The 27,725-nt window shown below is 45.4% G+C and overlaps 1 protein-coding gene across 1 annotated transcript; it reads left to right on the top strand.

The window, feature by feature from the left end:
- Window positions 1-3,055: 3,055 nt before the first annotated feature.
- SKOR2 (SKI family transcriptional corepressor 2) lies at window positions 3,056-27,725 on the top strand. The gene is made up of 7 exons (XM_088537273.1): window positions 3,056-5,224; window positions 5,864-5,924; window positions 6,246-6,320; window positions 13,414-13,479; window positions 13,861-13,959; window positions 19,314-19,381; window positions 27,663-27,725. Exons 1-7 carry the CDS (start codon window positions 3,056-3,058, stop codon window positions 27,723-27,725), a joined length of 2,601 nt encoding a protein of 866 aa, XP_088393399.1.

Here is a 27,725-nt window from a genome sequence, read left to right as displayed (position 1 = left end):
CCCCTTCAGGCTCCCGGGAGAAGTTTGTCCCCCCTTCCCTCCCCGTCTCGAGGGAAGCGGCTCCCGCCGAGCTCGGAGCGGGTAACGAAAGGGCCGGGGACACGTCGAGGCGGCGGCGGGACACGAGCCCGGCCCGCGGGGAGCCCCGTGGAGGCGGCGATCGCCCGTCCCGAGCCTCGCGCGGCTGCTGCCGCGGTCGCGCTTCCTCCCCCGACGTGACCCGCGTGGAGAAGCGCCGGGCAGGGCCCTGCGCCCCTTCCCCAAGGGGCCGCTGCGGGACGGGGTGTCCTCCCACCCTCCCTCCGCAGATGCAGCTCCTTGGGACACGCCACGTCCCGCACCCTCTCCCAAAGGACACAAGTCCCCACGGGCTTCGTCCTCTCCGCAGAGAAAGTTGAGGGCACCCCTCAAACGTGACAATTTAGGGAGACCATTAGCACCTATCAGGTGCTACAAGCAAGTTTGGCCTCCTCTTTTCTCCTTTCCCCCTTTCTTTCATTTTTTTTTTTCTTTTCATTTTTCCTTTTCCTCTTCTTTTCCCACTGCAAAATAAACAGCGGGCGTTGTTTAACGCCTCGCCCCGGACTGAGCCCGTGTTTTATTTTCTTTTTTATTTTTTCCTCCCTCTCCCGGTTTGCGCAGAAGTCGCTCCTGGGTTTTGCCAAAGATAAACCCTGGCACTGCCCGCAGCCAGGCGGGCTGAGCCGCTTTCCCCTCTCTTGTTCAGGCCACGATCCCCACGCTCGGGAATGGGCAGAGGAGGGAGAAAAACAAACAAACAAAAACAAACAAAAAACATCGGTGACCGAGCGGGCAATAAAGCAATTTAATCAATTAGCCGGAGGAGGAGACTTTCGAAGTGTAAAAATTCCTGTCAGCCCAGCTAGGAAACATCGATTAAAGTGATTAAAGTGTCACCCGTGCGGGGCTGGTAGCGGCCAAAGCGGCGAGCTCCGGGTGGCGGTCGCTGCACAGGGGGGGCAGCAGGTTTTAATGAGAAATAATAGAAGTGCTTAAGGACAGGGGTGATTTTTGTCCAAGGTTAGCCAAGACCCAAGCGATCTCCGGGAAAGAGAGGAAAGGGATGTTTTTTAAGGAAAAAAAAAATCATCTTTGGTAAGACTGGTGCTGGGAAAGGAGGGAAAGGTGGACACGGATTTTCACCTGGATCTGCGACATCTTGCCAAAAAAAAAAAATCTCACAGGGAACGCCACGTTATCGTGGCTTAGACGGGCGCAGGTAGGTTTGACATTGATCATGTGCTTGGATAGAAAAAAAAAGGCAGAGATGGGAGCATCATTTGTGTTTTTTAAAAAAACAGTGCTGTACTAGGCAATATTCTTTTTTATTATTATATTTTCTGGTTCGGCTAGGAGGGAGGTTTGGGACTTTGGGGGGTTGGGGTCCGTTTTAGGCCCTCGCTCTGCAGATGGTGCTCGAGGCCGGGCAGCTGGATCCCCCCCGCGTCCTCAGCTAGAACGGCCGGGAACGGTGCAGGGAGGGACCCCCGAAAAAGGAGCCAAAACCCTGCATCTGTAGCACACGCGGGGCAGCACAGAAAACGAGAGAACTGCTGTTTTTCCTTGAGATATTGCACTTGTTTCTGTTTCTCGGGGAGATGTTCAGACACAAACATTTTTGCTGCACTGCATTCGCCTGTTTAGGGGGGGAAAGAATAAAAAAACAAAGGGCGGGGGAGAGAAGCAAACGCAGCGGCCACGCTGGAAACCTGCGTTATTTGCACTTTTTTTGCTAGGTCGATGCACAGTGCGATAATAAAATAAACGTTATATCAACGTAATATATATATTTGCGCCGCGTGAACGCTGCGGGCGCCCACGCGAGAGCCCCGGACCTTTACAGCGCGGCCCGACGGGAGCCGCTCGGGTTCTGCCGTGTGGGGAAGGGCAGCGGGGACCCTCCCCGGCTCTCGCCACCTCTTCGCATCTCAGTGTTTGATATTTCCTTCCCCCTTCCCAGCGCCTGGAATTTGCAGCGGCTCCTTAAAAAAAAAAAAAAAAAAAAAAAAAAAAAAAAAAAAACCACCAACAAAACAAGATTTCCAACAGCACGCGGCTCCGATGCGCGGGTTCAATATTTAGAGTTTGCTGGGAGCGACCGCGCTCGGACATCGGGGGTGGGATTAAAAAAAAAAAAAAAAGGAGGAGGAGAGGAAGGGATCCGATTTAATGCGTTTCGCGGAGGAATTCCGCATCCCGGCGGCTCCTAGCACTTTTCCCTCCGAATAAATCTTTGGCGAGGCCGGCGCGGACCCGACGGCGGATTAAACCCCCCCAAACCGGCACCGACCGAGGGGAAAAGCGGGGGGGACCCGACGGCGTGGTCTGAACCCCCCTCCTCCCCACGCGGGGCGGGGAGGCGCTGACGTCACTGCGCCCACGCGGGTGGGGAGGGGGGGCGCGGCCGCCCCGCGCCCAGAGCCGCGCGGAGGCTCCGCGCTGCGCCGCGCAGGGAGCGATGCGGGAGCGGCCCGCGAGCCGCGCAGGTAAGCGGGGCTGCGCGCAGGAAACGCGGGGGCGGCCGCGGTTATAAAGTTTTACCCTCACCCCGGCTCCTTCCCCGTCCAAGCGCGTTTTGCAGCCCCGGGGACGAGAAGCGCTGGGGGCGCCGCGCTTCCCGGTCCTCGACGGGGCCGGGCTTTGCGCGGGGCCCCGCGGCTTCGTTTGGGCCGGTTTCCCCCGGGGAAGGGCGTGATGCCGGTTTCGGGACTTGCCGTCCACGCAGAATGTAATCGGGGGGCGCGCTGAAATTCGGAGGAGGAGGGGGAAAAACGGACGTTTGCCGTAATCACCGGAGCCGAGATGAGGAGGACGCGGGGAGCGGGGAGGACATCCCGGCCGGGATAACGTCGGGGCTACAGTCCGTGCGGGGCTGAGGCGGGGGCCGCCGCGGCGCTTGGGGATCTCGCCTCACTCTGCAACCTCACCCCTTCCCCGACGGCCCCGCGTGTCCCGCGTGGGGTCTGACGGCGCCTCTCTCTCTCTCTCTCTCTGTGCCCTCCCTCCGCAGCGGAGCCCCCCCGGCGCTGAGGCGATGGCGACGAGCCCGCTGCCCGCCCCCACGGACATCCTGCTGCCGTCGCCCGCCGGCGCGTTCCCGCCGGAGCCCATGAGCCAGGCGCGGGCCGGCCACGCCGCCATGAAGCCCAACCAGGTGGGCCAGGTGATCCTCTACGGCATCCCCATCGTCTCGCTGGTCATCGACGGGCAGGAGCGGCTCTGCCTGGCGCAGATCTCCAACACGCTGCTCAAGAACTTCAGCTACAACGAGATCCACAACCGGCGGGTGGCCCTGGGCATCACGTGCGTGCAGTGCACGCCGGTGCAGCTGGAGATCCTGCGGCGGGCCGGGGCCATGCCCATCTCGTCCCGCCGCTGCGGCATGATCACCAAGCGCGAGGCCGAGCGCCTCTGCAAGTCCTTCCTGGGCGAGAACCGGCCGCCCAAGCTGCCCGATAACTTCGCCTTCGACGTGTCGCACGAGTGCGCCTGGGGCTGCCGCGGCAGCTTCATCCCGGCGCGCTACAACAGCTCCCGCGCCAAGTGCATCAAGTGCAGCTACTGCAGCATGTACTTCTCGCCCAACAAGTTCATCTTCCACTCGCACCGCACGCCCGACGCCAAGTACACGCAGCCCGACGCCGCCAACTTCAACTCGTGGCGCCGCCACCTCAAGCTCACCGACAAGAGCCCCCAGGACGAGCTGGTCTTTGCCTGGGAGGACGTCAAGGCCATGTTCAACGGCGGCAGCCGCAAGCGCGCCCTGCCGCCGCCGCCCGCCGCCGCCGCGGCCGCGCCGTCGTGTCACCCGCTGGGCGCCGTGAAGGCGGCGGCGGCGGCCGTGGTGGGCGGCGGGCTGCTGAGCCCGCACCTGCTCGCGGCGCCGCCGGAGCTGCAGCAGAAGCGGCCGCGCTTCGAGGAGGACGAGGAGCTGCAGGAGGCCGTGGCGGCGGCCGCGGCGGCGGCGGCGGCGGGGGGGCCGCACCACGGCGGCAAGAGCCCGCGGAGCTACCCGGTGATCCCGGTGCCCAGCAAGGGCTCCTTCGGCGGCGTGCTGCAGAAATTCCCGGCCTGCGGAGGCCTCTTCCCGCACCCCTACGGCTTCCCCGCCGCCGCCTTCGGCCTGTGCCACAAGAAGGAGGAGAGCGGCGAGACGCTGGGCGCCGCGCACAAGAGCGGCGGGGGCGGCGCGGGCGGCGCGGGGCTCTCGGGGCTCTTCTGGCCCGGCAGGAAAGACGCCGCTTTCTACCCGCCCTTCTGCATGTTCTGGCCGCCGCGCACGCCGGGCGCGCTGCCGGTGCCCACCTACCTGCAGCCGCCGCCGCAGCCGCCGCCGCCGCCGCCGCCGGGCGGGCTGGGCTGCGCGCTGGGCGAGGGCGCGGGGCTGCTCCGCCAGGCCTTCCTGGAGCTGCCCGAGCCCGGCGCGGAGGCACCGCCGCCCGCGCCGCCGCCGCCGCCTCCGGCGGCCGCCACCGCGGCGCGGGACCCGCTCTTCGAGGCGCCGCCTGGCGGCGGGGAGCCCGCCTCGCCCGCCGGCCCCGACGGCGGCCGCGGCGCCGCGCACCACGCGCACCTCATGGAGGCGGCGGCGGCGGGGCGCAAGGCGGGCGGTGGCGGCGGCTACCACCACTCCAGCGCCTTCCGCCCCGTGGGCGGCAAGGAGGACTCGGAGAGCCTGGCCAAGCTGCACGGGCCGCCGCGCCCGGCCTCGCCGCTGCTGCTGCTGCCGCCGCCGCCGCGCGCCGCCGTCGAGGAGCCCGAGGAGGAGGAGGAGGAAGCGGAGGCGGCGGGCTGTCCCCGCCACGCGCTGCCCCCGCACCGCCTCCTCTCGCCCGCCGGCAGCTTCGCCAGCGAGGACAGCAGCGACGAGGAGGAGGACGACGAGGAGGACGAGGCGGAGGTGGACGTCGAGGAGCACAAGCCACCCGAGGAGGAGGAGGAGGACGACGAGGAAGAAGACCCGGAGCGGTCACTGCGTGGCACCGACCCGCTCGCAGCTGCCGCCGGCCGCTTCCCACTGGCCCCACGGCTGGAGAAGGGCGGCCGAGAGCGCCCCGCTGCCATCAGCCCCTTCCCTGCCGCCCGCCCGTCCACAGAGGAGAGGCCAGGGGACGGCCAGGCCCCACTGCCCTGCAAGGCGGGCAGTGGCGGCAGCAGCCCCGTGCACCACCCTGTCCCGGAGGAGCAACCCTCCTACAAAGATGTAAATGTCCCTTCCGGGCTGCGTGCGGCTTCATTAATAATATTAAAATTTGTCCTACATGTGTGCATGCGTCGCGAGGAAGATGGGGTGACCCAGCCGCCATTTTAGGCCTGGGGAAGGCTATGAGGCCTGGCCGCCATTTTGAGTCTGGCGCTTCACAGGGTGTCAGGCCCGAGAGCGCCTCCCTGCCAAAAATAATATGTCTGACCCAAATCGCCCTGCTCTGGACCTGCTCCTGGTCCCTGTGTCCCTGCCGCTTACAGACCGAGTTTGCCAGGCCACCGTGCTTCTCACTGGGGTTAAACATCAGCCTAATGTCCTCCGTGGCAGGTCCCTGAGGCGCATGGCTGGCAGTGAGCAGCACGGAAGGGTCTTTCCAGGCTTTTCTTGGTGGCCCAACTTCAAGCCAAATAGGCCAGGTCCCTTGCCCACATAGCGGTGGAGTCACCCACGCGTTGTCCTGCCCGGCACATGGTGTTTATCCTCCCCCAAAAAGCATATTTTTGACAGCTAATGTCTCAGGAAATGCCATGGAGGATCTTCCATATATATATATATATAGTGTGTGTGACTGTGTATCTGCGCGTAATAGTTTTTCCATCCTAATTTTGTTCGCCTTGGTGCTTTCTGCCCTTCTAGAATCAGAAGAGCAAGGACAGCAATCCGGCCGTCTTGCCCGCAAAAGAGGACAACTTCTCAGGTAGGAGCGAGCCTCGGTCTGTCCGCTCGCCGTAGCGTGGAAGAATTCACAGTTCTGTGAGCTGTGTCAGTTTATTCCCCATCACTTGATTTAAACAAAAATAAATCACTTCCATGATTTCAATTAAAAAAATTCATTAAACATTCTAATAGTCTCTCTATGGTGGTAATTTAGCATTATATTCATCCACATCCAAAATGCATCTCTGTGTGTGCTGAATGTACAAATATACACGCTTCTTTCTGGATCCTAGTACTCGTCTTGCTATGTGGTTTCTTGCTGGTAAAAGCATTTAAGCACTGCGTTTTGCTTGGATTTCAGATAAGAACAAGGAGCATAATTTTTTCGTCACAGACTCAGAGCCTTCAGGAGGAGACTTCTGGAGAGATATAGCAGGTAGGCTCAGAAGAAGGGAGGCAGAGACTTAAATTCATAATCAAATGTCTGAATATTTAGTACAAGGGTAAAGATAAAAACAATTGCAAGCAAATATAACTGAGAAAAATGCGAATAGGTGGAAAGCAGTGACATTAATAGGAATAAGATTATTAATTGCTGGGCATATTTCAGCAGAAATTTCAGAAATATATCAGGTTACACAATGAAACAGGCTGGAAAAGCATAAAATGACAATAATTGAAATGTTCTCTTTGAAACCTTCCATTAAAAAGGATCACAGCTTATTGCTTTTAATATCTGTCAGAAAGACATTAAAGGTGTTTTATGACATCTATGCCAACATTTATATTATCTCCATGATAATGATCTCTACACAAAATGTATAATACATTTACAAAAATTACATTATACAAATTAAATGAAACCACCTTTTACTGATTGCTAAATGTCTCCAAGGGGTTTGGGAAAGACGTGATTAGAAGTTTTGATACTAAGTTGTCTATTGCAGTGTCTTAAGGAGAGGGTTTTGTTTCTTGGGAAAAAGGAATCTAATTTTCCATTTATGTAATGCAAACTGCCTTGGCTTTGACTATTCACGGTTAATTGACTGTCAAACGAGGTTGTTATCCTCAGGCAATGTCTGCAAATTTGCCTGTCAAATGAGACAGAGAGAGCAAGCGGGGAGAGAGAGAGTTGTACAAGGAGTGGAAATGAAGAAATGGGATCTTACAGAAATCTTATATAATAGCGGAGAACAATTGAAAGATCACAAACATTTCTAGATGTGTTCCCTTTTAGAGCATATTTCTTAGAAATTCTTAACTAGACTAATTCCCACTGTAGGTGCGGTAGGCGAAGAAAACAAAATCAGTGTTTTAGGTTTAGTGACCGTCTGACCGTGAGGGAGCAAGGCTGTGGACCAATGGGTAGCACTAATTATCTTCTATACTTTCAAATAATTACCGTGGATAATATAGCAGTAATGGTAGCAGAACTAAACCTTAAGAACCTAAGAATTATTAAGAGTACAGTACGCTCTGCGTTTTCTGTATCCTACACAGTGGCCAATTTATTTTGAAAAATAGGGGTTTTTTTTGTCTTTTAGAAAATGAGTCTATCCGTGATTATATTAAAATCTAAATTATGGTGGTATTTTGTTTTTTCCTCAGATGTTATAGCTCATATCTGTGTATAAAACTCCAAATGTGTTGTATTCATTGATATTGCTAGTGCATGATAGCTCTGTGTTTATCTTCATAGTAGATTTAGATCTAAATTTTATTTTTCAAAGATGTATGCCACCAGCTTGTATGCTTTTCTGAGCTTGTGGAGAATCTTAAAGATAAGAAGTAAGCTGAGAACAGTATCTGGGTGAAGGTCTCGGGACTGGAACTGAGGTGAATTGACTATGAAGAAGCGTAAAATGTTTAAGGACTTGTTTCTACAAATTCTTTCTGGGTGCTTTCTAAGTGAGAGCAGTCCTCTTATTTTCAGTGAGCTTTATACCAATGTATTTTTGTAGGATTAGGCCTTCTTAATCTTGCACAGAATTAGACTGTTAAATCCACCAAGCTTTTTTTGCTTCATCGTCAAACCCTTTTGCAGAATATTCTAACTGTCCATTTTGCTCAATATACTTGATACATTTATGAGTTATTTAACCCTGTGCCTTCCTAAGATGGTTAAGACAGGTAAAATGATCCTGGAAATATTTCACAATCTGAGATCAACTTATTAACTAGCAAAAGCAAACTTAAAATAAATGGCGTATTTTGTGTGTCAGAGATGATTATTTGCAAGTGTGTATGTATGTTTGCTTTTTATTCTCAGGGTGTCAGTGACTTGAAAATTCATATTAAACCGAGATATTTCCAGGAATGCAGGAGATTAAATACAGCTTTGACGATCCTGGAGCTGTTTGCATCGCACAGCCAGGAAACTGTCAGTGAAAATTCCCTTTTCAGTCAGACAGGATTCCGAAAGATCTCTAAATTATTCAGATTCCCATGGCAGTTTTGCAAGATATCTGTGCCTAGCTTAAATAACTGGTCCAGTTCTTTAGGCAAGCTGCAGTTTGCTATCCCGATATCCCGATCCTCCTTCAACACCGGGAGCTGAAGGGTAGACAGCGACGTGTGCCTTGCACACAATGGCCCGGCAACGCGGCCTTGCGGATGCTGCCTGTGTTATAAAGAGGAGTTCAGCTCCGTGAGCCGTTCCCAAACCTGTCTAAATTTTCATCTGTTTTAATGAGGAATGTGAACTCTGCAGTGGGTGTTAATAACAGCTGGAGGTCAGTTTCTCCGTATCATTTCCCCGTTTTTGGTTCTTGGTTTGTAAAAACGGCATGGCAGTTATTTCAGGTAAATTCAGACTATAAGCAATGAGACAAATTCTTCTTTCATTTACTCTTATATATTTCCAGAATAACTATGCTAATGTTGGTGGATTTACAACAGTTTACAGATGGTTGAAAACAGCCCAGCATTTATTTTATAAGGCAAACTGGACTAAATGTGTAGTCTTACTGGGGTAAATGCTTAAGGTTGCCGCATTGAATCCAGAATTCAACTGACATAAACTTTATTACAGAAGTGTTTGCAAAAAAAAAAAGAAATAGTTAAAAGGTCAGTTAGGAGAAGATAAAGCAGAATTTAAGATAAAGCAGAGCCCAATCCTGCATATTAGAGAAGAGGCTGTGTGTGAGTACATGGCTTGGCATGACAGACAAATCTGCAGACTGGTCGTAGGATCGAGTCTGCTTTTACACTTGCTGTCTCTTTTCTGCTATTACTAGAAAGCTCAGTTTCTTTCAATTACTAACAAAGGGTGGATTTTTTTTTCCTTTTTTTTTTCTTTCTTCTTTTTTTACTCTCTTATCTTTGGTATTTTCCTAAAGCCCATCTTCTGGAATCTCTTGAGAATCTCACCTTCCATTTAAAGGAAATCCAAACCAGAAATCTGCTCTCATGCTTTTAGAATAATTTTATGAAGCACTTCTCACGTGTATGCATAAGGTTAAACCAAAAGGCAACTGATTTATTGTCTCTCTGAAACATGTCATATTTTTTTAGTCAGTCGCCATTTTTGAGTGTTCAAGTTTAAAGTGAAACCCTCATGAAACCCTCTCTCCCTCTATTCTTTGTACGTTAACACAGATTTTTTTTTTTCATTCAGGTGATTAAGCTAAAGTTTAAATGCAGTTAATAAAACAGACTTTATCTGTGCAAAAAATAAAACTAGTTTGATTTAAAGCTCAACCGCTTTCAGGGAGACTTAACATTTGGTAAGATTTTGCAACACTGGCCCCAATATAGAAAAGAACCTAGGAATATGCTTATTTAGTTTCTTAAAACAGGTATGTTTTCCTATGGCCTGATTTGGCTCCTTTGCAAGATGCGTGAATATTTTCAGGAAGTTTGTTGTTTTGCTAGGATTTCTGCAGGACATACACAAGAACTGTGCATGTATTAAATCGTATAAATAACTGTTAAGACAGTTGGAGCCTTTGGAACTCTCAAAGCCTGGTAGCTCGTATCTGCCTATATTTTTAATGGATGTATTATTTATATCTTCTGTACTTCCAGCTCTGTGTCTGTACACAGCATTCACTCCAGCAAAAAATAGCAGTGGGCTTTGAATTTACGGCGGTCGTGGCAGACTGTAGATGCTAGGGGCTTTGTAACTGTAAAACTCACCTCGTAGGAGGGAGCTTTGGAGCTGCCTGGGAAATAGGGGCACTTGACTGGAGCTGGTAGGATCGAGAAATGTACAGAAGCTGTGAGAAAAGGGATTAAGAGCTGGTGTGGGGACAAGGCACAGGACAGAGAGCCAGGACAGTTGTCCTGCTGGGCCATCCTAGGTCTGCTTTGGGTGCATTGCTTGTCCTTCTGCCCATCCTTCGCCTGTCAGCATTGCCTGGGCTGACACAGGAATTCTTAACTGGTGCTTAAAGATGACCCTGAGCTTCCCAAGAAAGGGCTGTGGAAGAGCAGAGTGTGTCCTAGGTCATACAGAATGAAAAAACAGGCTGTGTATGTCTGGTTTGCTTTTTTTGCTGTGAAGAGAGGAATTATACACTTGTCTGGGGGAGAAGAACTGTAGAAATGTTACTCTTTTTTTTTTTTAATTAAAAATTGAAGCTTTTGCTACTCCAGTGGGTGTAAATGAAGCTAATAAACTGGTGGCATCACAAGAAGTGAGGTTATGTCAATGTACAAATCACCATCTCTTATTCAGATCGTTGATTAAGTCATTTGAAGTATGTTTACCCACAGATGTCACTTCTGATTTCCTCCGTGGGTGGATATTGATGTTCCAGTATAAGAGTGCCATTTATTTAGCCCCAAAATAAAACCCACATGCATTCAATCCAGAATATACATGTCATCACAGGCTGAGCTGTTTGAGAAGAACGCAGATAACAAAAACATCAACTGAGCCCGTGCAATCTGGAACACTCTGCAACCTCATCCCCCTCTCCAGCAAACTATTTGTAGTCTGCTTTATGTTTTTTTTCCAGCAAAACTGAAATTGGGCACTCCTAAACAAAACCTGTGTGTCCGTATAGAGGATTTCACAGCTTTCAGTGTATTAAATGCTGCTAAACAGGCACAAGTTTGTGTTTAGACAAGGCCCGAGAGAGTTATGGTGAAGCTATTACAAGGGGAAGTGATTTTTTCCTACACTGATTAAAATTCTTTGGGCTTTCTGTTTGTTTGTTTTTAAACACCTATTTAGCTTTTAATTAACTTTTAAGAGAAAGGAAACTGATTAAATATTCAATACCTCCTCCCTTTCAATTAAGGTATAAGAGTACATCACGCATGATGAGGCCTCTGGGAAGTATGGAAAAATTGAGAAGAGCAGACTCCTGATTGTCGTTTTCAGGGGGACTGGAAAGGTTATTATTACTATTAACGATAACAATGTCAAGACATTTTTGAGTATCAGAAAGCAGTTTAAAAATGCAGTTGAGCCTTTTAAGTCATATATACTTTTTTTTTTTTTGCCTTTAAATATCCTCACTCTTCCCATCCTGTTCATGCCTATTTCGGCAGCAAGGATGGGGGATTTTCTAATAAACCTTTCTGTAGGTTAGTAGGGATGCTGCAGATGCTGAAGAAGTTATTTTTCGAGCTACATGCTCTTATTTCCATCTTGATGCATTTTTTTCAGTCCCAGTGAGTCTGCAGCTTCAAACCACACAACCCTGAAAGCCCCACCAAGCAATTGAGGAAGGTCTGTCCATGTTGCCACACGCTGTATGTTAGGATCTAGTCCCTTCCTTGTTCTTTTCCTCCCCTTTGGAGAATCCAATTACCTTCTGTGTGTGAGTCTGTTCTTCCTCAAAGTAGCTCATGAAACATTTAGGAGAAAAAAAAAAAAGCTAAGTGAAAGAAACTGATTGGAGGAAAATACTAATGTTTATAATTTTAAAAATACTCTTCCTATAACTTAAGTTTTTCTTTCAGATTTTTTATTAGAAATTGTGTTCAAAATTGAATTGCTAACTAAAAAAAAGAATTACCTTATGCAAACACGTAAACCTCTGCCCAAAGGGTGATTATTTTTCTTTTGCGTTTTAAGCTTATTGTTTCGTTTAATATTTTGAAACAAATTACCTGAAAAAATACTTTATTTATATTAAATATATATATAAAGAAAAGTGTGATTGTGCATATAAACATTTTAATGGAAGTGTTGACAGCAGGTAGGAGTTGTTTAAACATATATGCCTGTTCAAATGATTTTATTAGGAAAGAAGAGCACAGAGAAATGCTAAAATGCTTAGATATTTAATATGTTTCATATATTGTACTGTGAGTTAGAGGTTTACGGGATATAGAAACACATTGATTTTGAAAGTAAAAATATATGTTTTGCCAAAAGATTTTTGACTGCGTTTAAAACAAGACTTTCTAATCAGACTTTCAAATTAACTCAGTGTCTTGACCTGCTATCAAATGCATGTTGATAGTAAGAATTCCTTAATCTGCTGGGTAGTGACCTATTGCTTGCTATGCCTTTATATATTCCAAAAAAGCAGGGCATTTTCTCCAAGACTCATTTCTGCAAACATGTAAGTCTGTCAGAGGGTTCACACTTAGTTAAACTGTCATCCGGGTAAAATCAATGCATTGGGTGTTTTTTGTTTTTTTTTTTCATTTTTCATTTTTGCATTTGTAAAGAAAGAAGATTGCAAGAAGCAGTGTGTATATATTTAGAAATAATTAAATTTCATAATGCAGAAAATTCACTCCTACTTTATTACTAAAAAGTATGTAAGTTATCCAAGACACAAGTCTCTGGATTTGTTGACTTGAGCCGTGTCCTTCAAGTTCTTTTTCAGTTTTTAAAAAAGTGTAATCGGATATGGCAACCCTATGTCACAGGGCTGTAAAAAAAGGTATAAAGAGGTGAAGAAGGCAGACAGGCTGGTGCAAAAATAGATTTACTTGAAAAAAAAAAATAGATGGAAAAGGGCCTGCCCAGCTGGATAGCATAAATATCCTTTTGTGAAGAGAGATGAAACTGCATAGAAGGCTCTGCCCTGTTCCCTGCTTACAAGAAGGGCTCTCCTAGGCACTGAGGAGACCTCAAGTGTGCTCTAGGAGTTGGAGAAGTCTGGGAGTTGGAGAAATTCGTGTTTGTGGCGTAGGGAGATACTTTACTAAACAAGAAGCAAAGCCACATATGCTTGCACAGGCTAAGCAACGTGGAAATGGGCTGTGCTGATGGAATGTATGGAGCAACATTTCAGGGCAAGTGTTTCTGCAGCAAAGTGTGCTGGAGTAGCACCGAGAGCACACTGGAGATCCTGAGAGCAGCTAGAGGGGCACTGCCCAGGCCATGTTTGAGAATCTTCACTCGTAAAGACACCATGTCCTTGGTCACAAAGTGGCTTGTCTTGTTCAGGAATGGCCTCTGCATGTTGTGCAGGAACATTTCTTCTTTTTTCTCCTTTTTTCTTTCTTTCTTTCTTCATTTTTTTTTTCCTCCAGACTCTGAAGGAATTATGTAGTAACGACAGTACTGATACAAAGCAGTATTGGTAAATCAATAACTTCTTTGTTTTCCTTTTTTTAAGGAGAACACACGCAAGAAACAAATTCACCTCATTCACTGAAGAAGGATGTAGAAAACATGGGAAAAGGTAAAATAAATAAGTGCCTCATGTTATAAAACTGCTCTTTGTTTTAACAGAATATGAGGATAATAGGGGGCATTTTTGTTGAGCACCATATTTTAAGCTTGTCAAGTAACATATGAATAATATATGGACCTTTGGGTGGATATAATTGAGATTAATGCATATATATCAATCAATACATGACACTGTAATATAATACTTTAAAATAATATATTACATTGATTTATATTCATGGCTTTCTGCACAAAATCTATCGTAGGTCTATGCAACACTTTTTTTTTTATAACTGCTGAAATATTTTGTCTTATAGTAATGAATTGCTCTGCAACTGTTCTCTCAAGAATTATTTATACAGATTAGTAAAAACACTTTTCTCTTTATCAGAGGAACTCCAGAAGGTTTTGTTTGAGCAAATCGACTTACGAAGGAGACTGGAACAGGAATTCCACGTGTTGAAAGGAAATGCATCTTTCCCAGTGTTCAGTAAGACACCTATGTGGTTTTGGTGTTACTTGTGGGTTGTTGTTTGTGAGTTGTTGCTTATGGTGTTTCCGCGGTGTTGAAATGGAAGATGAAGTGGTCTTGGTTGTCCTGCCAGGATCTTTAGCTTGGTTCTGCTGGGGTTGATGAGACTTTTGCTGTGTCTTTTCAAGCTGCCAAAACAAGTCTTTCTTGTCAGCAAATCTGAAGCTGGATGTCTATTTTGGTGTATATTTTACTGGGAAAAATATATTGCCCACATACTGGGTATGCTGTTGTTCCCGGAGTAGAGTGGTATGTCTACCTTCAAGTAAGCTTTGATCCCAAAACTCCTAAAAACTGTAAAAGTCTGCTGGAAAAGGGGGTCTTCCAGCATAGGGCCACCATACTGCTTGCTCTGCTACACTCCCTGTCTACCAGAAGGAATGACAGAGGTTAGTAAAACACACATGGAGTTTGAGGGTCCATCGAAGTCAGTCTTCGTAACCTCCTTGGAGGCTTCTGAAATCACTGTGATTTATCATGACCATCCGCAGCCAATGCTGGAGATTTGATCTGGCCTATATTTGAGAAGCACAAAGACCTGCTTAGATTTTTTGCTCTTGAGATTGTCTATCTGAGATGGGTGCTGCCCAGGGTGCTGGCAGGCATTTACAAAAAAACAAAATGCAAGATTGGAAGGATTTTCATGAAGCATCCGGAAGGCTGAATTTTCTACACTGATATATGGTCTATTGCTTGAGGTCTTTCAAATTGGGGTGGCAGCAGCAGTGGAAAATGTGTTTCCAGAAGAAACCCACATAGGTCAGGACAAGCTAGAAGGTACGGGAAGGGCTCTGTACTGAACTGTACTCTGTACTCTTCACCTGTACTGAACGGGTGTTACAGACTTGCAGTGACCACAGTATCTCCTTTGCTCTCTGACAGTCAGAGCACAACACAGAGTTCTTTAGTGCAATGCAGCCTTTTCAGTGTCTAATCGCATAGCTTTGCAGCTGCCTGCCCAGGCTTCTCAGTTCTGTTAAAAATAACCTGAAGAAAAAAGCCCCTTTGTGCCCATTTCCCCTTTTCCTTCCTAAGTCCAAAGAACATCTAACAGCACCTTCATTCAATATTTTCTTGATAGTGATTTTTCTTTTTTCAAATTTGCTTTTCAAAACTGACTTTTCGTGCTCATTTTTCTGTAAGACTATGCATGGAAGGAGCACTGTGGAGTGCTGTGACTCAACTACCAGACTGTTCTGTATTTTGTCATCTCCTGCTAGCACCTACAAAACAAAAGTAATTGCCATAAGCTCAGGAAAGTTGCTACTCTTTGGCTTGCAGGAAAAAAAAAAGGTGGGAACACAGAGTTTTTTTCTTATTTAAAGCAAATATATTTTTTCCCCTTCTCTGTAACGTCAGACAGGGCAAGTTCAGGGAAGCAAAGAAGTGCGAGACAAGACTCCGGGAATAACTCCATCTTTAGCCCAGATATCAAAAGATGTAGACAGCTTCATAAATAAAGGAGAAGAAGAGCCTGAGGTGATACAGATATTAATGAAAGAAGGGTAACCTCATCCTTCAGTATGAATTCAGTCATTACTTGGGTTTGGGAGTGAGGTAATTTTCAAATAATTTGTGTAGATCAAAACACTGATGTGTGGTGTTGGTGAAATGGCATCTTGGAGCTTTGCCATTCAGGACACTCATTTATCCTTTTGTTCTTCTGCAGTAAAATTAATGCTCTGTCATTGCCGTGTAAATAAACACTGCAATTAAACCACATGAAATACAATTCAAATAAAAGAAAAGAACGCATATGGCCGACCAAGGAAGTGGCATCTTTGCATACCAGCTTGAAAAATATGTGGTTTTGATGTACCACAAAGTAGTGGTCAATTTTGTTCAAGATAAAAATAGAAAACACATAATGTGCTATAAACAATATATGCAAGTGACCGTAAAACCTATGTACAGATTTAGATTTACCAAAAAATAACCCTCCTCCACATATAATAAAATGAGAAAACGGGCCTTTGCAAAGCGAGTAGGTTTATGAGACAAGATGAGTATGGATTTGTGCTTTGAAGAAGTAGGCGATTCACCTAGAGAGGAGAGGCTTGTTCCAGGCTCCAGCTGCTAGTCCAGGCTGCTGCTTTAGGTCAGATAGTAAAAACTATGATTATTTTACACATTGGTTTCCCAAATTTCTGTCTACCTGTAGTGTTATCAGATAGGAGCTAGGGAGGGAAAACCTGTGAGGGAAAGTGGAAGTTAAATGGTTTGGACATAAGGTTGCGTTGATGAAACCGCTATGACTTGGAGACACTTGAATCTGAAGGAGGGAGCTAAAATGAGGCAGGCAACAAGCCTTGAATTCAAATGTAGCTTGTTGCAGCATTGGGTGGAGGACCAAGTGGCCGTAGGGACTGAATCTTCGAATCTTCATCCTGTCCCTAAAGCTGCCGAGGACAGAAACACACAGATAATTTTCACTCGCAGGGGTGGAGGTTTTCCTTGTGCTCTGGCTTTTAAGTTTTCTCAGCATTTTTTTTTTTAAGAAGAATTTATCTCTTTCTGAGGGGAACCAGCATGCGAGATAAGAAGATAGTGTCTTGGACACTTTTATTGGAGGTTAACTCAGAAGTTGAGTTAACATCTTCAGGTCCTGCATTTGGAGCATGTTTTTGTCATTACACATTAGCAGCACCTAACCACAGTCCACAGGAGTGCTGTGCATCCTGTGTGCATGCTCTCCTCGTGGAACTCACTGAGAACTGATCTTCTTGGCAAGCTCATGCTCCTTCAGTGCTACAGTGATGGTTGCTTCTCCATGGCTAGGTCTGCTTAAAATGTAGCCTATGATAATTTATGAAACAAGCCCTCATTTTCTGCTGTTTGCACCTTTATTTTTTATATTGCTGTTGCACATAAGGCCTCTTAAAGACCCAGCCAGTGGGTCCCTCAAAGATTTGCTGCCCTAATAGGACTTTATGCATGTATTTTTAATGCAGCATACCTGCATTTAACAACATGGGTAGTAAAACTGTGGAGATGTAGGCTGGATAGTTAGAAAGTATTTAAGTTTGTGTTAAGAAAACTCTTTAAATATTCATATCCTTCCTCCTGGGTATTGCTCATGGCTTTGTGTCTAAGTGTTCAGTCTCAAATAAGTGCTGGAGGAAAAACCATTATCCTTACCATTAACACCCCATTTCCAGAGTGAGCTGGAGCATTTGCAGTGCAGCACGAACAGGGTTTCTGAGCTGTTTGCTCTGAAAACCGGTGAGGCTGTTGGGAGGAAAGTGTTGAGAAGGTGAGCAAAATTTGTCCATGTAACCCATTCCTTCTGTTTCCTTAAGGACTCATCTGGTGGCACAGGTTTCAGCCCTTAGTGGCAGGGACAGGGGTCCACCAGCTTTTTATTCTGCACTGTTTTTAGAAAGCAAGGGAAGAAGTTCAGACCTGCCTCAGTGCTGTCGTTAGTGCTGTCAGCTGCTTTCTTTTGCCAGGTTGGCACAGAGGGAAGAGGCTCAGCAATTCCATGTGCCATTACTTGAAATTTAAAGAAATTCGGATGTCGTTGTCATGTTCTTCCTGTGCAGACATGCTCGACTGCTGATGGCTTTTCACCATTTTTGGTATAACTGCTCATTTCATGTCATCCTAATGTGCCTTCTTACCTTTTAAACAACTTCTGCTCTTTGTTCAGAGAACTCAAAGTCCTCATGTGAAGGAGGGGAATAGAGCCCTGATCCCTTTTCTTTCTGACAGCCTCTTTATCTGGTTACATGGTGGGGGCTTGCGCTCTCTCCCCACCAGACAATATACACCCTTCCCTTCATTTTCTCTCGATCTTAAATCCTTCCAATGCAATTTTGGTCGTTCTGTGACTCTCAGTATCACACTAAGGAGCTAATCTACTTGTTATGAAAATCCCCAGAAGGGAATGCACTCAAGGACGTGTTTTTGCTGTTGTCGCTGGAAAATACAGACAAAACAGCAGATGTTCCTGGGACATCATGAGTGGCTATGGACAAAAACAGAAAGACCGGCTGAAGATGAAGATAAGAACCACTGTATCTTCAAGGAACTGTCTGGAACTGGGCAGTAGGATCAAAACAGGGCCTCTGAGCCAGAATGGGGCCATATATGAAAGTGAGTTCCGGTCGTCATCGAGGAGACACGGCGAGACGACCACCGAGGGTCTCAAAAGCCCACCAGAGACCAACAAAGGGACAGAGGGTGCACACACATGAGGGTGGGGTATATTATAATTAGTTCCGGGAAATAGAATGAATATGTATGATCATTCCAAGAACTTAATGCATATGTAGATTATATAGAAATAAAAGCTTTAGCAAACACACCTTAGGGTGTGCATGATAGGTGGAGCTATCCCCCGTGCACCCGGTGCTGCAGTAAAGCAAATGCCTGCTTCTTAATACCACGTTGGTGTTAAGAGGTTTATTCCTGGTCTTCCGTGACATACTCATCCTCCCTCATTTATAGATAAATCATTCTAGCTGCCTGGCCTCCTCCAACACCTCTTCAGTTGAGGTACTCTGTGCCGTATTTTGTTGACATTCACCTCACTGCTTCCTTAATCCGAGTTGACCATCCATGTCCTGGATCAAAGTGCAAATTTTCTTTCCTCTTCCATTTAATCGTCCACTGTGGTGATGGGCAGATCTCCATGCTGGAGTTTTCCAAATTCATTTCTTGTGAATATTTCTATGTATACTTGCCAGTCCTTTTCCCCCCACCCTCCTACAGACCAGCAGTTCATCTTCTATCAGAGAGAGATTTTGTCTGAAGTGGTTTGTGGAGAGGGGAATAGGGGAAGAAAGAGCTACCTGAGCACGCAAGCTGAAAGAATTTAACCCTTCCATGTTGCTGCTTATGGAGGTTTTGTTTGTTTTCTGAGTTTTGTTTTAGGCTGTGGGTACTATGCGGTAACTATAAATGAAATCCTACATCCATTAATGCATTCTATTCTTATATTTTGGACATTCCTGTTGAAGTCAAGGGATTTATACCAAAACAAAGGAAAGCAGTTTTTGTTCTTCTCCCCAGAGTTTGTAAAAGTTTCGTGTGACTAATCACTGCAGAATCTGGTTTCTTGAGGTATCATTACAAGAATGAATGTGAGCTACAGGAATTTAGCACCCTATATTTGCTAATTTGGGAAATAACTGAATGTATTTTTTCCAAGGTTTTCTATTAGTTAAGAAGTTTAAGTCCATCTTTTAGATGAATTCGTAGTGCTTTGCAGTTCCTCAGCAGTGATTGGGTTTGATTTCATTTGATTTATATGAATTCTGTGGCATGGGTCTCTCTTAATTACTGCATCTACTTTCTCTTTCAACCCACAGATAATTTTCAAGATCAGATGAAACGGGAGCTAGCATATAGAGAAGAAATGGTACAGCAGCTACAAATTGTAAGTTTTTATTTTATTAAAATGCTACAAACTATCTCTTTATGCTTTTCAGATGCACGCCTTGAACTTTTGCTTTGTGAGCCATGCAGATGTATGATTACAGAGTTAATGTTACCTTATACCTAGCAGAATGTAAGCATGCAGTTCTCAGCTGGCTTAGAGTCTAATTACTTGGAGATTTACTTTCATAAGGTAACCAGATGGGTCTTCATGTTTCAACTAAATGGCGTGTGTTGCCTCGACATGGAGAGGTACTTCTTCAGAGACATGAGGACTGAACCTTAAGCAGTTAAATGTTTCCACCTTTCACAAGTTGCCAAGAGCTGAAATCCAGCCCTCAGTGCAAGGCCAGGTTCTCACTGGCAAATAAACTTTAGGGGACTCTTCTTCAAATTTCAGCCATTGAAAAAAGTGATTAACTTAATAGCAAAGGATTCAGCTTTCAAATTTGGATTCAGTGTTTGCAGACAGTGCAGCTTGGTCTCTCGTTTGTGTTTAAAAATGAAGGGGTTGTGCATGCATGTGTCAGTGCAACTCTAGATGCTTGCACACAATCCATCTGTTTTGAAAACTTGGCGTAGCGGGAATAGCTTAATCACAGTCTGAACAAGTGAGGTTGTTTCTCACTCAGGTAACTTTGCTAAGGTGTTCTTATCAGAGCAGACGTGTGTTATCTTGCACTAACAGCAGGATGTCACAGTGAACGGGAGGCTGTCAGCTAATTCTTTCTTTTGGTAGTGCTTTTTTCTGTGATCAGTCTGACATTATTCAGCAGGGTTTTGTTTTTTAGGCAGGTTTGCTGAATACCCCTGCGTACCTGAAGCAGTCCTGTGCTCAAGCACCTAAATTTTCCTTGTGTTTGTCACAGACCCTGGAGGAGAGATCATCCAGCCTTTTGTTATTGTCATTTTCTAATAGATGGCTTAGGGCATTAAATAAAAAAGCTAAAGGTTGCCAAACTTGTGCATCTATGGACAGAGGCATTTAGGACTGGCCTTACTTGTAGAGGTGCTTAACATGCCTGCTTCTTGTCCTGCTGACTTCAGAGATTTCAGTGAGAGATGGAGTGTGCTAGCAGGAGGTTTATTGAGAAATTCGAGTCTGGAACATGTTTGGAGTATTTTTGCTGCCAGTTTTCACTCTTTTCCTTTCCTCCAATCCATGTGGTGTTCGCTTTTGTCTCCCAGTGGGAGACAAACCCAACCGGGAGCTTTGCTGCATCTGTAAATTCCATTGTCAGGTAAGATGGTAATTAGGAGCCATCCCGAATGAGGCTTTCCCTGCTGCTTTGAACTTTAGGCAATGACCTAGAGCCCCTGCTGCGAAGCACATTTAAACGCAAAGTTTGGGCCCATTTCAACCTTTATCTTTTGTGTCAGCTGAACTTCAGCTAACTCTCCCTCCCAGGGGAGGAATGAGTAGACCCTCTGTGCTGTTTATTTTGTAGTGGAATCCTGAAGTTGTTACTGAAATGGGACCTCCAGCGAGCCAGCTGTGATGGTTTTCCTGATTTACAAGTGGAGAAATAACAGTGTAGAGCGATTTCTTGGACAGGAAAAGAAATATGATCATGTAATTCACACCCTTCTCACTTGCTGACATGCGCTGCAGAAAGACTAATAGTCATTTAATCATTGAACAGAGCTACCTGAAAGTATTTAAAAGGACTGGTTTCAACGTTTAATGCACTGCACCAGCAATTCAGGACCTCTTCACTCACTGTGGCTGCCTGGGTTTAATTATTGTTAATGGAAATGTTGTCAAAGCATCAGTCTTTATGCTCGCATTTGGATATGCCTCCTGATCTCAGCAAGGCACATTGAGTACCAGCGAGACCAATATAATAAAAGGATGTTTGCATTTGACAAACTGAAAGACTCCAGCAAATAACGATGTGTTTGTTTAAACCGGATGCAGGAATCTTCACTAATGTTTTGGCTGGTAGTTGAAATGGAGTCAGCACTTCTGTCACAATAATCCTTGCAGTTGCTCTAAGTCTCTCCTACTTAAATATATTTTGAGCAGTTATATCTAGCATAAAGATTAATGAGCTGAATTTTCCAATGATAGAACTCCATTGGCATTCCTGGATTATGCCATGGATGAATTAAGCCTTTTGGTTCAGAATACACAAAAGATATAGTTACTTTTTTATTATTTTATGAATGAGGATTATTTTGGTTTTGTGTGTGTGTATCCTGGGTCATCATGTTGTTGCTTTAACAGAGCTGCCTACACCTAGTTTTCTTGTGTGCAAGAAAAATGCAGAGAAAAGTAGGAGTGTTTAATGCATATTCTAATCTTAATTTTATTTGTAATTCGATTAAACTCAAACTTTATTCATTTAATTGTCCACAGAATTTGTCTTAATTGCTTTTTCATTTTAAAAATCACATAAATGCACAGAACCAGTTTCCTTTGGCTCTTCTCAGCTGTAAAGGAATATGCAATTTAATTAATCCATCTTGAAGAATTACGCATGACCATGAAGGCATCTCTTTGTTTAACAACTGTATTGTAAAAGTGCATAGTAGGTATGTGCTTTGCAAAAATTACAATTTTGCTCATTTTAAAATGGAATTCTACAAACTTTTCCTAGCAGAGTGACTGATTAGTCAGTTACATTTTCAAAATAAAACTGTCTTTGAGTTTTTTTGGGGGGGCGCTAAATCTGGAAAATAACATAGTGAAATTAGGCATAAAAAATCTTAACCAGAGAAAGTGAAAAGCAGTGAAATATTTGTCTCCGTGACAAATATTACAACTTTCTAGGGCAAACGAAATTGAATCCTGTTACCTGGAAGGACTATTTGAAAACAGTGCATCAGACTCAGCCAACACTTACCATTACTCTTCCTTTTTTATCACAGTTCTTGAACGACATTGTGAAACTGCAATGCAGAACATGGTGATGAATTGCCACCCCGGTGCCCCCATGCAGAGAAGTCGGGCTGAGCTGGGGTGCCAGGTCTGGGAGGCGATGGCTCGGGCTCCAAGTGCCCTCTGCTGTTTCTGCTCAGTCATTACACTGTGCAGTAACTGGAACGTGATACGGGTTTAAATTCTTTTAAAAGCCTCAGTTAAAACAGGGTTCAATCAATTAATTGTAATGCTTTGTCCATTCAGAACTTGTAAAAAATATTTTATGGCTTCCTAACAGTCAGGAACAAGACTTGGGAAAATGAGGAGCAGTTTCTTTCTGTCATATCCTCTGCAATGGATATTGACTTCCTTGGATGTACGGAGGCTTGGTGCTCTCAGCGGGAGCAGTTTGACCCTTCAGCAATTTCTATTTAAGAAGGGAGTTGGTCAGAGTGTCTGGAACAGCTATCAGGATGTGTCACAATCTATGCCAAGGTTTCTGCCAAGTGCCAGGAAGGAACTGATAGTCATATTTAACAAAAAGTGGATCTTAAATCACTGAATGTGTTTTCATCCTCTCTCTCCATCAAGGTGCTGTCTTACAAAATGGCAGAGTACAGAGCATGTGCTTGGAGGTCGTGTCTTCTTGCAGGCTTGGATCATTTGGCTTTCCTTATTAAGTTAATTTAGATTAAGCCTTCCCTTATATACAGAAAGGACCGTGGAGATGAAATCGTAGATCAGGGTAAATTCAAGCATGGCACACGTGGTGCAGCTTCAGAAGAGTTCATCTGGCTTTAGAGTCGGCTGTTTCTGTCCAGTATGATCAGAATGTCATTCATCACGACAGTGTAGTCAACTTAAACTACTCAACTTCTACTTGAGACTCTGTGTCTGTCTGATCTTGCCCTCTAAGCAATTGCCTTACATGAATCAAATGTCATGTATGAACTTTCTGACTGCCTGGTGGGCAGATCAGAAACTGCCTTTCAGTGCAGTGATTTTGTCCTTTGTATTTTTGTGAACCCTTCTAAAACCTTACAGCAGAACAGCAAAACACCAAGTAACAAATTTAAGTCCACTGCTGTCAAGCCAGTTTCTCAATTTTCTTTTCATGGATCCCTTCCAAGTAGTTTTTAGGCTCCCAGGGACCACAGAACAGAGATGGGGAGACACTGTCTTAGCCTGTGCAGCAAAAAAGCGTAAGGAAGTTTTTGTCACCCTGCCATGTCTAGAGACATAGTGATCCATCCCACTACTTTAACATATGAGTAAAAGGCAGCAGATTTTGGAGATGTGGGAGAAACGGGAATTATTCAGACAGTCTTTCAGCTTTTCCATCTCAAGTGAAAAGTGTTCTTTTTTCTTCTTTTATTCCAGTGAATTGGTTTCCCACTAGCCTAACTTTGGGCTGCCAGTAATGTTCTGACCTCAAAAGTGGGTCCAGCTAGAGCTCCTCCGATGTTTGATGGCCTTGTACCCTCAGTGCTGTTCTGAATCAACTCTTGTTCTTCAGATCCAGGCAATAAAATAAATCAGGAATCTGCCTGCAAAATTGATTTCTGTCCCTTCATTGTCTTTCATCCCAGCCTTTAAAGATTCGCAAGGAATATTCAGAGGAAGAAAAAATCCACTCTGTGTTAAGATTGCTAGCTCTTCAGAGGTATGAGATCATGTTCCTCTGGGTCCTGCTGTAATTAAGAAAAGCACCAGTAGGTTGAGTTCTATCTTGTGCATTGCTTTATACAACTAGCGTGTTCATTGGGCATGCAAGGAAAATCCACATTTTTTATGCAGAGAGACCTTGGTCACTGCGTGTCTGCCACGCTGCATTTGATGAGTTGAATTGGGATTTCTGGTTTGCTCCTCTGCTTGAAGTGGTAAAACTAGATTGATTGACCTTGACAAGAAGGTTGGAGTCCAACGCTGGTTCGGTGGCCTGGCTCTTAGATTTCTTGAGCTGCTCTGGTGCTGAAGTGTGTGTCCAGTGACAGCCACATAATAACGAGCATAAAAGCATTTGTCAGGTTTGTCAGCTGCGTCTTTACTGTATCTTGCTGAGTCCAAGGGAGATTTCATTAACTTACCCCTTCCCAAAAAGATATGTTTGTTTTCTGTCGCACTACTGTGCTTGTTCATATGCAGCCAAGTGCTCATGGATAATCTAGGGCATGCAAACCCTATCTTTTTTCGTTTCTTTTTTTTTTTTTTTTTTTTGGTGCATTAACACTAGGGACAGTACTACAGATTTCTTCAAATATGCTCTGCGAGTCTGTTATTTTCATTTGATCCTGGGGGAATTACGTGTATTTAAGCCAGAACAGAATTTAGTTCCATGTGATTCTGGTGAACGATCCCAAACAGAATTCAGTTCTTCTCCACGTTTGGTGGTGTGAATTGGGACGAAGCCCTTTCGATGCTGAAGCCAGCATATAGATCCCTAAGTAGGCACAGAAAATCAAGCTGTTGAGTAAATTGAAGCCATTTTAACTCAGTATTTTATTTGCCAGTGACCACTTTTTAAAGGTAGGTTAGAAAACCTGTATCTTGACAGTACACATGAGCATACTTTAGATTAGTAGGGTAGAGCAACAACTCTTTCCTTTAGAACTTGAAGAAATTCTGAAAAAAAAATAATGTATATGTGCCAAGGAGCCACAAGCCAGCCTGTGCTATTGCTTTTGTGCAGAAATCCTGTTCTGTGGCCTTAGTGTGCTCCAGTACACTGCATTTTTCAGGCTTGACTCTCTGTTTCCTTGCACCATGTGCTGACAGTTACCCACATTGCACTAACCAGCCTGGATGGAGGTCTCTGCCCTCAGCCTACACAGCTGTACGTATCCGCACAGGGCAGTAGTAGAGACTCATGTGCCAGTGCAAGCTCTTCATTATCTGGTTATTTGTTGGTTATTTTCAGCTGTCCCTGCTGAATGTGTGTTTTTTTCCTTCTATTTAATACATGAATTGTTGTTTCCCAAAGTACCATGTGTGGAAAGAGGATGTGTTTTTTCGGTGGCAGCTCAGGTTTTCATCCACCCCTTTCCTGCATAAACAGGCTTTGCATTTAGAAGCGTTGGCTCTCTTGGCTGGACAGTTCTGTGACTGAATTTTCATGAGTGCTCTCTAGAAATGAGAATTATTTAACTAAACACTTTCAGAAGCCCATCAGAATATAGTGACTTGAAGTAGGTGAAATTCCCTCGTCAAGCATTGCAAATCGGGGTGGTCTGTAATTTTATATTCCACTCAGAGGTCGGTTGCAAAGGCAAAGTCTCCAAAAGCAGGTTGTGAAGGGGAACTTTTCTGATGAAGCTGGGGTTGGGAAATGCTGCGTCTACCGCTGTGCACATTGACAGTGCTTTGGTTCATGCTGCAGTGCAGCCTCACAGCTTCCAAACTGGATTCCTCCTGGGTAAAACAAACCAAGCTGTGCTCCAGGAATGCACCCAGTGTGCTTCATCTCTTAACTTGTGATCACCACCCAGGACCAGCCCCTAGCCCAAAGTGCAACCCCCAGCTGAAATGCAGCACGGACCCTGGGTCCTTTGCACCAACTTCTACCTCTGCTCTTACTGTGCTGCATGACTTAGTGATACAGACTTAGTCATAAGAGACAAATTGCTTGGCGCTCAGAACCCAACCATCCATGCAGGGCTACGCACTGGATCTTGTTGCCTGGCTGAGCACTGATCCTGTGTTTGTTGCAGCAGTCGCGATGGACTCGCAAAATGGGGCCATGTCATGAAGAGCCCTAATCTACCACAGCTCGGGAGTTCTGAAATGCTGTTCCAGCAGGAAAAGTAGAAGAAACAGCTGTAGGTGATTTAGAAAGCACTGGTTTCCTTGTGGAATACTCACCCCTCACAGTTTTGCTTATAACTAGAGGCACGGATAGACCAACGCGCGTTGAGGAGACGCTGATGCACCAGACGTAGCAGAGAAGTGGATTTAGCACAGCTGGTTTCTGACAGCGTGTCCCCTGTCATATAATTTGGGAGAGTACAGCCCAGGAGATGTGCTGTGTAATTGACTGCCATCCAAACTGATGTTGCTTGTTGGGCAGCACGAGTGATTGGGTGTGTGTGAGCAGGAGAGGAGAAAGTGCTTGGTAGAAACATCGCCAATCTGCGCCAAAAGGTGCTTATTCCAGCAGTTTGTCTGTGACTCTCCTTGCCCCCAGGTTTGGACACATCTTGAATATAAATCATACAAATGGGTGATTTGGGGAACTGCTTCTTTGCTCTTTCCCTTGTTAAGGCAGGTCAGGATGGATACATTTGGTCACAGGTGACACTGCAGATACTGCAGCTTACGCCAGCCCAGAGCGAGACACGCGGAGCACAATTCACACAAATGTAATTAAATCCAAAACAGGGATTTAGGAGAATGTACGCTTGGTGTAAGGGCAGCCTGAAAAACAGTGGATGTGTGTGCAAATATTTGTGCCCCTGGTATCCTGCTAATGCGTGCAGAGCAGGTTGCTCGAACTCGCTGCTCCATTTGCTCTTCCTGCAGCTTCAGTGCTGACTTGAGCCCAGCCTATCTGCTGGCTCACGCAGCCGTATTTGACATTAGCCTGAATATACTGCGGCGTGCCTGGCACCAGAAGCAGGTCACCTCGGCGTGCAGTAGCACCAGGGAGTGCAGGAACGTGTCATCGGTGATTCCCAACGTGCAGCCCTCCAAACCAGTCCTTGCAAAAGGCAGCATCAAAGAATAGAGAATTTGTGGTCCCTTGGAGTCCCAGACAGGGAGAAAGCTCAGAGCAATTTAGTTTTGTTGTGTCCTAAAAGCCCAACATTGATAAAGAACAGCCCCTCACAGCATTCCCAGTAGTCAGTGAACACATCATTCCACTGTATTTCTAAATATAACTGTATTCCCTAATATACCCATGTTCTCCCTAATACACCCATGTTCTCTGTTTTCCTTTAATTATTTGTTCCACTTCAGTGGCTTCCCCTCAGATTGGTGCCAGTCAGAGATAACTATTATGAACTTGCTAATTATGGAAGCTGGAAGACTCCTGCTTCCAACCTGCTCTGTTTCAGCTGTGCAGAGATCGGTGGGTTTTGCCTGCACTATTATAGAAAATCATTTTTATCATCTCACACGCAGCAAAGTGGACAGTCATTTTTCTTCAACAACTGATGGAAATACCAGGAGAGAACTACCTCTTAACACTGCATTTTAAAATCTCTCATTTTATTTGGGGCACTTTTTCCTTTGTTTCTGCTTCAACCTTCTTGCACTGGTGTAAAGACTTCTGTCCTTTAATTTAAGGCACTTTCTCCTGCCTTAGATAATGTTGAGATCATGTTGGGAGGCAAACAGAACTTTCACTTTCAGAGTTTCCATCTTTGATGCTCATTATTAAACTTTGGCTTAAAGCAGTGGCTTCTTTTTTGTGTCGTTGCAGATTCCCTATGCAGCAAGCTTGATCAGGAAAGAAAAGCTCGGTGCACACCTCAGCAAAAGCTAA

This window comes from Tinamus guttatus, unplaced genomic scaffold, assembly GCF_059628265.1.
Source record: "Tinamus guttatus ecotype Peru unplaced genomic scaffold, ASM5962826v1 Tinamus_guttatus_pri_ptg000741l, whole genome shotgun sequence".
NCBI lineage: Eukaryota > Metazoa > Chordata > Aves > Tinamiformes > Tinamidae > Tinamus > Tinamus guttatus.
Note: the sequence above shows the minus strand (reverse complement) of the source record. Positions and strands in the feature narration are given on the sequence as shown.

Coding starts and splice junctions, on each gene's coding strand:
- SKOR2 (XM_088537273.1), top strand. CDS start 3,056: ATGGCGACGAGCCCGCTGCCCGCCCCCACGGACATCCTGCTGCCGTCG. Junction 5,925..6,245: donor AAAAGAGGACAACTTCTCAG/GTAGGAGCGAGC, acceptor CTTGGATTTCAG/ATAAGAACAAGGAGCATAAT. Junction 13,480..13,860: donor TGTAGAAAACATGGGAAAAG/GTAAAATAAATA, acceptor TCTCTTTATCAG/AGGAACTCCAGAAGGTTTTG.